Raw genomic sequence first — 10,251 nt, forward strand, 5'->3', positions numbered from 1 at the left:
CATTTTGCCTCTGCGCGCACCCGTAAGGACCACACCGCAAATCTCCCCTCTGCTTTCCGCGAACCGGACCCCGGCCAGCCCGGTTCGCCCGCCAGCGCACCCAAACGGCGCGTTTTCACCGTAGCCCGTCACCCGCTTATATATACGCCCGCGCCCTTTACCAGAATCCTTTACCCCCACCCCCACCCCCACGATATTCGCCGCAGTCTGTCGTCTGGCTAGTGTGAGAGTGCGATCTGCTGATAAGTGTGCGTGTGATCCCCGCCCGTGAATGCGCCTGCCTTGCCGCCGGCAATGACCTCCGCCGTCGCGAGTAACCTTGTCCCCGCGGCACCCGCCGCGTCCGCGTATGGGTGTCGCCGCGCCTCGTTCGGCCGTGACGCGCACGCGCCCGAGGAGACGGCGCCGGCGGCTGTCGTCGTCGTTTCTTCTGCTTCGCCCGTGCACCCCGCCGTCGCCGCGCCCGCCATCTCCAAGGACTTCATCGACTTCGAGTTCAGCCTCGGCGGGGGCGGCTGTGCCGCCAGCATGCTCCCCGCGGACGAGCTCTTCGCTGACGGTAAGCTGCTCCCTCTCCGCCGGGCTGATGCTGATACTGCTGCTACCGCTGCCGCGCCTGAGCCGGAGGCTGCCGCGGCGACGGCACCTCCCGCGCGGCTGTTGGAGGCAATGCCGGCGTCGCCGGAGCCGATGAGGCCGATCCGCGGCGGCGCGGCGGCTGGTGCTGCCGACCAGTACGTGTTCTCGCCCAAGGCGCCCAGCTGCTCGAGCCGGTGGCGCGAGCTGCTCGGGCTCAAGAGGGCGGCCGCGGCGCAGAGCCCCAAGTCGACGCCCTCGCAGTCGCAGTCGCCGTCGCCAGCGGCCGCATTGGCAAAGACCCCCGGGAGAACGACGGCGACGACGGGCTCGTCGGCGGCGAGGTCGCTCAAGTTCCTCCTGCAGCGGAGCAACGGCGGGCGGGCGTCCACGGGCACGGCCTCGGACCTCGCGTCGGCGCCGCTCCTCCGCGACAGCTCCGACTCGGAGGCCTCGCTCTCGCTCGCCTCCTCCCGCTTCTCGCACTCGTCCTCCTCGTCCTCCTCCGGCCACGACCACGACGACGTCAACCCGCGCTTCTCCCTCGACTCCGCCGCCGACCCAAACCCACCACGCCTCCGCCTGGTCCGCTCCTCCCACCGCCACTCCACCTCCAGCCGCGCGGCCCACAGCCCGGCGCGCCGCCGGCCGTCGCCGCCCAGGCAGCAGGACGCGTCCAGATGCCTCTCCGTGGACTCCCCGCGCATGAACTCCTCGGGCAAGATCGTGTTCCAGCAGGGCCTGGAGCGCAGCTGCAGCTCCCCGTGCAGCCTCCACGCCGCGGCGAGGTCGCGGTCCATGGCCCGCGCCGTCGACCGGTCCTACTCGTCCGGCGTGCGCGTGGCGCCCGTGGTGCTCAACGTTCCGGTCTGCTCGCGGCCGGTGTTCGGGTTCTTCAAGGACAAGAAGGAGTCGGCGGCCAGCAAGGACTCGTCGTCATCAGCTCGGTCGTCGTCCCGGGCGTCAACCCTTGGCCGGAAGCAGACGCCGACGCCGACGGCGGCGCAGCGGTGGAGCGGCGAGCTGCCGAGGCCGTGCGGGTGATCCGTCCGTCCGGTCCAAGAGACGGCGGGCGATCGTGCATGGAAAGCGACGGGCTAGGCTAGGGACGCAATGATGGACGAAAAGATGCATAGCGCTTTGGACGTTTAGTTGGTTTTTTAACTGATTTGGTTTGTTCTTTCTTTGGGATGCTGATGAGAAGGTCTAATCAATTGACTGTTTTCTTCTTTTTCGTTTTCTCTTGACTGTAAATTTGGAGTTTTGTCCTTCTCCTAAATCCTCAGGTTCTGTTGTAGCTAGCTAGCGCATCTGATTCTGATTTGGCTGCTTGCAAGAAGAAAAAAGATCACAAGATGTTTTCTCCAAACGGATGATGCTGTTTTTGAAGGGGTTCACACTCTCGTCAGCTGTCACATCGTTCAAAACACCAAATGCATTACTCGTAGGTAGTATCGATCGTGTGCCATTACCGTTGCTTGGCCTCGCTGAAGAGCCGGTCGATCGAGCTGGCATGGCACTGCTACAAATGCAATGCAAGCAAACAGTGGCGGCATTTTTAGGGCAGAGCGACGGGGAGTGGCGAGCCCCTCATTTTCCGTGCTTATCTGCATCGAAGTCAGCAGCCAGCCGTGGCAGGAGGCCAGCCACTAGCAGAGCTAGCCAGTAGGCGCCCGGTTCACAAGCCCGTTTCGCCACAGAGCAAGAGCCGAACCGGCCGGTCCGGCCGCCCGGCGCCCGGCTTGATCTGGATCCATCCGGGCACTGTGCCGCATGTGCTGGGCCTGTGAATATTCGCGCAGAGAAGGAAAAAAAAAATTACTCCCCCACGCCAGCGGCCCCAGAGCTAAAATAAACGCGCTGGCAGACACCATGCCCGTTACGGCATCATGGCCTCGCTCCGGCGCTGACAGGCAACGTGGTCGCCGCGCCCGCGGCGGGTCCCGTGCGCGCTCCCGGCGCGCCCATGTGGACCGACGCCTTTCTCTTCCCTGCTCTCGCGGCCTTTTTTTAAATCCGGCCGCCTGCGCTGCGCGCGCCGCTGTCTTTCTTTCACCCCGCCCGGCCGTGTCCTTTTCCGGGGCGCCTTTCGCCCTCTGCAGCAGCGGCCACCCTTTGCCGCTCGCCGTCGCCAGGTTCCCGATCCGCTCCCGTGCAAGCGCCTGCGACGAGGACGATGACACCATGAACCCCCGTGGTACCATGCACGCACGGGCGCGGTCGTTCTCGTCTCTCTCGCTGCAGCGGTGGGTGATGCAGCGCGTGCGTAGGCCAGCGGAGGCACGGGCTAAGCGAGCGTGCGTGCCGCTGGGCTCCGGCAGCCGGGGCTCCATTGGCGGGTCAAACAGGCAGAGCCCTGCTGCACCGTGCGTATTAGTGCGTGTCGTCCGGCCGATGACACGGATCGGATCTCGTCTGCAGGCTGCTACTACGCCGCGACCGCAGCTAGCCATGTGTGTAGAGCGGGCGCAGGATGGCCGCTACCATTACTGTATCCTGTACGCCGCGCGTACCGGGCTACGGCGTAGGGTGTGGTACTAGGACGACGCTGGACTAGACTATGCTAGTGAATGGAACAGTTGGTTGGAAGGATCATGCATGCATCCCTAGCCAGGCTCTCCCGCAGTGGCAGTCAATGGCGTGGTGCAAATACTTGTACAATGCAATTAAGCAAGCAGAGGTGGATCACATTGTTTGAGCGGGCAATGAGCAGGCCATGTGGCGCGCATTCGGGGCGGGCGAGCTGGCTGACCACCGGCAGAGATGGAGACGAGCCCGTTGATGATGGCGAACGAACGAAAGCCCTGTCGACGACGCATGAGCCATGTTGAATGGATGAAGAGGGGAAAACAAGGGATAAAGAAGGGAAGGCAGACGCAGGCAGAGGCAGGCGCACTCGATCGATCATCAGTCCGCGGCTGAGCCCTGAAACGCACATCTTGGCATGTAGTAGTAGTAGGAGTACTAGTGATGACTGAGCGGCAGCAACGACAAAGGGAGACCATCATCATGGCCTGCCCCTGCCCCTGCCGTCCGGCTGGAGAAGGCTGAGCGAAAACTCAGGAGGAAACAAAGGAGGCGACGCAGAAAGTGAGAGGACGGATTCAGAGCCCCGTGCCGGGTGCCCCCATCATTTTTGGCGCGCGTCCGTGACGAGGCCGAGCCCCCCAGCCCAGCCCAGCCCAGCCCAGCCCAGCCGCAGGCACGCACCTGCGGTACAACGTACGTGGCCGGTGGTGCGTCGCGTCGCGTCGCCTCATCGCCTGCGCCGTCTGATGCGTCGACGCGACGCGGCCCGTCCGGGATCTGACGGCCGATGGGCGTGACTTCCTGCCCCGGCGCCGGGAGGCAAGGCCCTGCTGACCACGCACGCACCCCCACAAGCTTGCATTGCATCTTACAGTAGTACTAGTTGTTTTTCTCCGTTCCGTTGGTTGCTCTGGGTCGGACGGCGATTTACGGCCATCCATCCATCCATGTGATGTCGCCGAGGGGGGCAGCGGGAGGGGCTACTTGGGTTTTGTTTACGGAGGAAGAGCGCTGGTTTTGGTTTGGACTCTAGCGCGTGTGTGGCGGGCGAGGACGACAGCCTGTACTTCCCGTACGAGCTGGCCTCCCCCCCTGTTTGTTGACTGGCGGACCATGTTGCCGCCCCGTTAATTAATTATCTTCCGTCGTTTCGCGTGATGATGATTGAGGAGAGATCCGCGGGTTGTTCCGTTGGGACTATCTTAGCTGCTTGCTTTGAGCCGAGCGTTGATGACTGACTTCGGCAACTAGCGTTGATCACCAGAGCCAAGTGACCAGGCGTCCGTTGTGACGATCCGCGAAAAGGAAGGGAAAAAAATATAAAGTGTCCGTTGTGATGCGCGTGGCGATGGATCGGCGCGGCGTGTGCGTGTCAGCAGGCCGGTCGGTCCTCCGATACCTGCACCTTTGCGCGTGACCATGTGCGCCATGCAGGCAGGAGCAACAAACAGCTCTCCGCTCTGGCAACCCAGACGATAATGCTACTACTTACATTGCACATTATTCTCTGTGAAGAAAGCATGGCAGCAATCCCTGGGGGGGGATCTACATAGCGCACGGCGACGCGCATTCAGGTCCCCCATGTACGTACGTATCATTCAGTCACCTCTGCCTGCCTCCGTGCTGCGAGTAGCGGACGTACTCGGTGCGCAGCATGTTGAGCAGCTCGTCGTCGAGCCGCTCCAGCCCGCCGGAGTCCCGGAGCCGGGGGTACAGGTGCGCCACGCTCCGGACGCCGGCGTCCACCATCTCCCACTGGCCCAGGCTGGCCGCGAAGGCGACGAACCCGACCGCGGCGGCGCTCGTGCTCGACTCCAGGAGGGACGACGCCGCGACGAGGCTCTCCTCCTTCACCCCCTCCAGGAACCAGAACTCGGACAGGGACGACAGCTCCGCGTAGGCGTTCAGGTGGGCGCGCTGCTCGTCGCTGCCCAGGTTGTTCCATCGGCAGTCGACGGCGGCTTTCGGCAGCTCGCCCGAGTAGAACCAGTGAGCCAGCTTGTCCAGCGCTTGCCACCCGAGCGGAACCCTGATAACGTCGGAGAAGCTGCAGGCGTGGTTCTCGTCAGACGCATGAAGCACGCATCGAATACCATTTGTGGAAATGTTGGCATAAACCGTCTGTACTTTGTTGCATTATAGGAAGGATCAAAAGGCTCACCTCTCATGCATCCCGGATCGAAATAATGCCCGGAGGTAATCGCAGCTCATGGTCAGCACGATTTTATGGCTATGAACGTGCGGGGTTGACAATTGGCACGACCCATGGTGACAATTCATTTCCTCATTTGACCTAGCCTCCAAAATTATATCCCTGGATCAATACACATAAAGAAAACACCTCAAGACAAGTTACCCAAAGCTAGACAGAGCAAAATAACGGAAGGTAGCTATGATCTGCTTTGAGACTGTAATCAAAGATAAACAAAACGCTCCAGTGAAGCACGCATATTAGAAAATTTCAGCAAATGACAGCCACCTAAATTTATAAGTTCAGATAATCTTTGGGACAACTAAAAGGAACATATTTATGTGTTTTTGCTCAAAGGTTGGTTGGGATCAATGAACTTACGAGAATGAATGCTCAACAGGTCCAAGTGCAGCACTAAGATCATATCTGGCATAATCGGAGTTCCATCTGGGTTGCTCTTTCTGAAGCATTTCTGCCAATGGTTTCAGGTGACAATACTTCGCAAGTGTCCTTACTGGTTTAACAACGTCATCGCCTACCATCAGAAAACCAGTATATGTGTACTCCAAAATCTTCTTCAAGGCGCGACTATCTACACGATCAGACATCTGAACTCGGTACACTGATTTTCCCCATTCATCTTTAACTTTTTCATCGCTGCCAAGTAGATATTTTACAGATGGCAACAGCTTAGGACACCTCGCTGATATGATGGCTGTGTGAGCATTTAGAGATTCACCATCTGAAAGCAAAAGTTCCAGATCAGCTAGATCGTTATTATCTAATGCACTAGTCATCTTCCCGCCCAACTTGCTTGGAGAACCACAGAGGCCAAACAAACTCAGGATGTGTGCAATATAGAGCTTCGGTCCAGAACTCAAGCTTTGACTTAGAGCATGTTGAAGAACTATAAGAAAATCTTCTGTATATTGATCTCTGCAGTCATGGCACAGATTTCCAACATCCAACTTCCTCTTACACTGAACACAAACTAAAGTAGTGCTCCTCATAAGATTAAACAGCACAACAAGACCGTAGAATAAAACTATGTTTTCACCCTCCCACTCTTCACCGAGATAGCAACAGCATGAACTTCCATCAAAACAAAAATGCAGATGGGAAGTGACTTTTGACCTCGTAATATGTATATGATTGTGGAGAGATTCCTTGATAATGGTGGACAACACATCTATAGGATTCCTCTTGTTCAGGAGATTATGGTAAGGTCGTGACAGCACCAAACATGCTAGGTTCATGAGGTTGGTCATAATTTTGAAACTGTCAAAAGATGTGGCAACACTTCTCGTAGCATTTGATTCTAATGATGACAATAGAACGTTCAAATAGCCATCACCCAAATACGGAAGACCTTCTGAAAGTTTAAAACTTGCCTCATACTGAATATATCCATTGGGAGAGAGAAGCATCATCAGAACTGCTCTCAAAGCCGGCTCCTGCACATCTTTGGACAATTTCATGGGGCTGCTTTTGCGCATAACATCTGTGGCCAGCAAGCTGCACACCAAGAACAGGATAAAAATGTGAATAGGTACACATAATTATCCTGCAAGTTCATTACGGTACTGAAAGAAAACTATACTACAACAATAAACTCTCGAGTAGGCTAGTACCTAGTACCTACCAAGCACAAGATATCAGTGCGTGCAAGCTATGACCTTTCCCTTTCCTTACAGGATGGTGCTTGTCAGTGCAATGCACCACTAGATATCCAAGTATATCCCAGACGTATGGATGTATATCCATGAAGTTTTTGGAAACCATATCAAATAGCTCATCATCGCACAAAACTTGATCACTTTGATGCGAGGAGAGGCAGCGGCCCGTAAGAATGGTATATAATACTTTATCAATGGCATTAGACCAAAAGCATTGATGATGATTCCCAGCATAACGGAGGACCACCAGTGCAGTACGACACCCCTCTGTTACTAACAATTTATCATCCTTTGCACGCATTGCATCGATTATGCCTTCAACAATAGGCTGGCAACGTGAAGTCATTAACTGACTACAGCCCTTCGAAGATCTCTGCAGATGATAAACGCAATTTTGATATTAGTTAGGCCGAAGACATTACAATAACAATTCATATGTTAGATTAGTTACCCAAACTGAAGTGATGTAACTCACCAAAAGAACATGGCAGAGTTTGAACGCTTCAATCCTAGTACTAGTCGGATGGGACGTCCCCACAAGCTCACAAATCTTAGCCATTAAGACTTCATTCTTGAGAAGGATCGTAGCTCCATGGCCACATAAAGCTGAGTTGCAGTTACAAATGTTTAGGAACAAAAAAGGAAGTAAAGTAGAAAAACATATATTTCAAATATTAATATTTGAAGTCAAAGAGGAGAATTACCAAACAGATGTACCTAAAGCAGCATACAGCCTCAGAACTTTAGCTACAACCGTTGTTTCAGTGGCAAGACAGTAATGTGCTAACTTCCCCATCAGGTCGCCGTTACTCCATACATGGTATCTTGAGGAAGGCCAAGTCCACAGTATGGTTCTTAGCAGTGATATCATCTCGGTCAGATAACTCAGTGGATGGACATCAAGAGTGTAACTCTGCAGAGCTGAAACAATACTAGCAACTGCATTGGTTCTCTCCAAGGTTTCCAAAATTTCTGCATGAGTTGAACCTCTCGCTGTCACTAGGCTATTCAATATGCAGTTTATTGCCCTTGCACATGAGATAGCCGTAGGTAACTGGTGTGCCGACAACTGGCATGAGAGGGGCGAAACAATCTCCAAAATTGAGTATTGCCGAATCGAATTGCCTATGCTGGAAACTAACTTTGAGCTCACATCTGCTGCTTGGATCAGAACTGAAACGTTCTTTGTCTGAAGAACACCTTCCAAGAGTACGAGAATATCCGAAATTGACTCCTGGTTAAGAAAAATAAAATGGTCACAACCATGAGTGCACGATTTACAAAAAAATGCACAGTTTAATTCAGCAACTGACTCTGGTTGCAAAGTATTTCAAGAATACTGCTGTTTCTTAAAATACCATGGTTTTAAATACTTTGAGGTGTTTGGCTCTAATTAAAACTGTAGTATTATAAACTACAATATCCACAAAACTGTAGTATATTTGCAGTATTAAAAAAAGAGGTTAGGAACTCTTTTTAAAAAACTGAGAAACGCAACAAAGGCTTTGTCTTAGTAGTGGCTTATTACAACGTTGTATATTTTGATTGCCAAACATGTCATTGTTTCCATAATACTTAAAAAAGCTGTTGTTTTCATAAACTACAGTATTCATTGTCATCGATATAAAAAACTGTAGTATCGGAATACTGAGGTTTAGAAAAAACATTGCTTCCAAACAGAGCCTCTAGTTCACCTTTATAGGAGGAAGCCGCAGCATTTCAGTTGACAAACAACCGAGAAAAGCAGTCACTGCTTTGATCGCGTGAGACTGAATTCCAGCATCAGTAGACTGCCATTTTTTTGCACCGTGGCCATCAGACCTAACATGACGAATAATACAAGAAATCAGAAGATGCACAATTATTTTCCCCATTCAATGCAAAGGCCACGGCAGGTGGCTGGTGCAGCGGCAATTTGATGGCTGCTGACATTCTACTCCTAATTACAATGTCAATCGGTGGCTGCTTCAGCTGATTGTGCTTTGTGTTGTGCTGTGCCCTTTGGTGGATTTTGTAGGCTGTGGTGGCATCTCAGCAGCGAGATTGGGGCCCTACTGTTTCTCTGCAACACGCATATATTTGTGAAATCGCGGCGACGCAGGCTGTCTTTAGCCCTCGAATTTCGCTTCGGGCTACTGCATAAAGCTACCACCGAGCTAAGATCATCTTAGGTTGCATCCAGCCCTACGCCACCAAGCAGCAGCCAGCTAAATCGTGCTAGTCAATCTATCCAAGGATAATCTACTCTGCCCCCGAATCGGGGAGAATAGGGGAAATCGAGGCTACGAAGACGAAGGGCGGGGAAATTACCTGGCGAGGCCGAGGGAGAGGGCGTCGTGCAGGCGTGCGCGGAGGGAGAGGACGCGGTCGGTGAGGAGATGCTCCCCGGCGCCGGCGCCGGCGCCGCCGCCCTTCCTCCTGCCCTTCTCCTTCCCGGCCGCGGGGCGCATCGCGTCAGGTCTCCGGAACTCTGGAGGAGGATGAGGACGCCGGCCGAAGAGACGAAGCGGAAGAGGAAGAGAAAGGCAAGAGCTCGACTGTAGCTCCAATGGGCTTGGCCCAACAGACAGGTATTTCGTGGCTCGTGGGCCTGAGTCCGCGATCCAAATATAGATTAGCGATTTTTTTCCCGGACGCACACCCCCTCCTCCCCGTCTCCGTCCTACCTCCGGCTCGCCCCCATTTCCCCCCGTTCTCCATCTGCTCCATAATTGCGGCGACGAGGTAGAAATCCGACCCTCCCCCCCCCCCCTCTGTATCAAATTTGTGCATATAGAAGAAGACAAACGCGATCGCTTCGGTTCCAGCCGGGTTGCTTCAGGTCTGTCTCTGATCTAGGCAGATCCGATGCTTTTCGTTAATTGTTGTGGATAAACTGGATGATTGTGAATTTATTTCGGAGTTGCATTGCATTGCATTGTTTGGTTTTGAAGATGGATTTGAGGAGGATAGGTGCACAATGAAGGTTAGGACAACTCCAATGCATGACTCCGAATTGACGTTCGTTTCGTCCGGATTTCATTTGTTTGGGGGTGAGAATGGTTGCGTGACCGTCCGGATTTATGTTTGCGTCAGTCGAGCGTTCAATGGGCAACCGCATCTCATTGACGGAGGTTCTTTTTGCCTATTTTTTTTATTATTTTCATCAATGATTTTTGTGATTCATTGGAATACATTCATCAAATCTTGGCTACAATAGCAAGTCTAAAGAAAACAAAAACTACAAAAAGACATTTTAAAACATACTCCAGTTATTATTCAACATCCATAACTGTTCTC

At 53.6% G+C, this 10,251-nt stretch overlaps 2 protein-coding genes across 2 annotated transcripts; one reads left to right on the plus strand and one right to left on the minus strand.

Moving 5' to 3' along the window:
- The first annotated feature begins 209 nt into the window (after positions 1–209).
- LOC123408648 (suppressor protein SRP40-like) lies at positions 210–1,945 on the plus strand. Its single transcript, XM_045101705.1, has one exon. The coding sequence runs from the start codon at positions 295–297 to the stop codon at positions 1,618–1,620; it is 1,326 nt and encodes a 441-aa protein (XP_044957640.1). The 5' UTR covers positions 210–294; the 3' UTR covers positions 1,621–1,945.
- Positions 1,946–4,576: 2,631 nt separating this feature from the next.
- Positions 4,577–9,514, minus strand: LOC123411556 (BTB/POZ domain-containing protein At1g04390). Its single transcript, XM_045104522.1, has 8 exons — positions 9,283–9,514; positions 8,667–8,793; positions 7,690–8,206; positions 7,448–7,578; positions 6,939–7,345; positions 5,678–6,811; positions 5,267–5,419; positions 4,577–5,152 (listed from the first exon to the last, which is right to left on the minus strand). Exons 1-8 carry the CDS (start codon positions 9,420–9,422, stop codon positions 4,708–4,710), a joined length of 3,054 nt encoding a protein of 1,017 aa, XP_044960457.1. The 5' UTR covers positions 9,423–9,514; the 3' UTR covers positions 4,577–4,707.
- Between the last annotated feature and the right edge of the window lie 737 nt (positions 9,515–10,251).

The sequence above is a fragment of the Hordeum vulgare genome, chromosome 7H (genome assembly GCF_904849725.1).
Source record: "Hordeum vulgare subsp. vulgare chromosome 7H, MorexV3_pseudomolecules_assembly, whole genome shotgun sequence".
Classification (NCBI taxonomy): Eukaryota; Viridiplantae; Streptophyta; class Magnoliopsida; order Poales; family Poaceae; genus Hordeum; species Hordeum vulgare.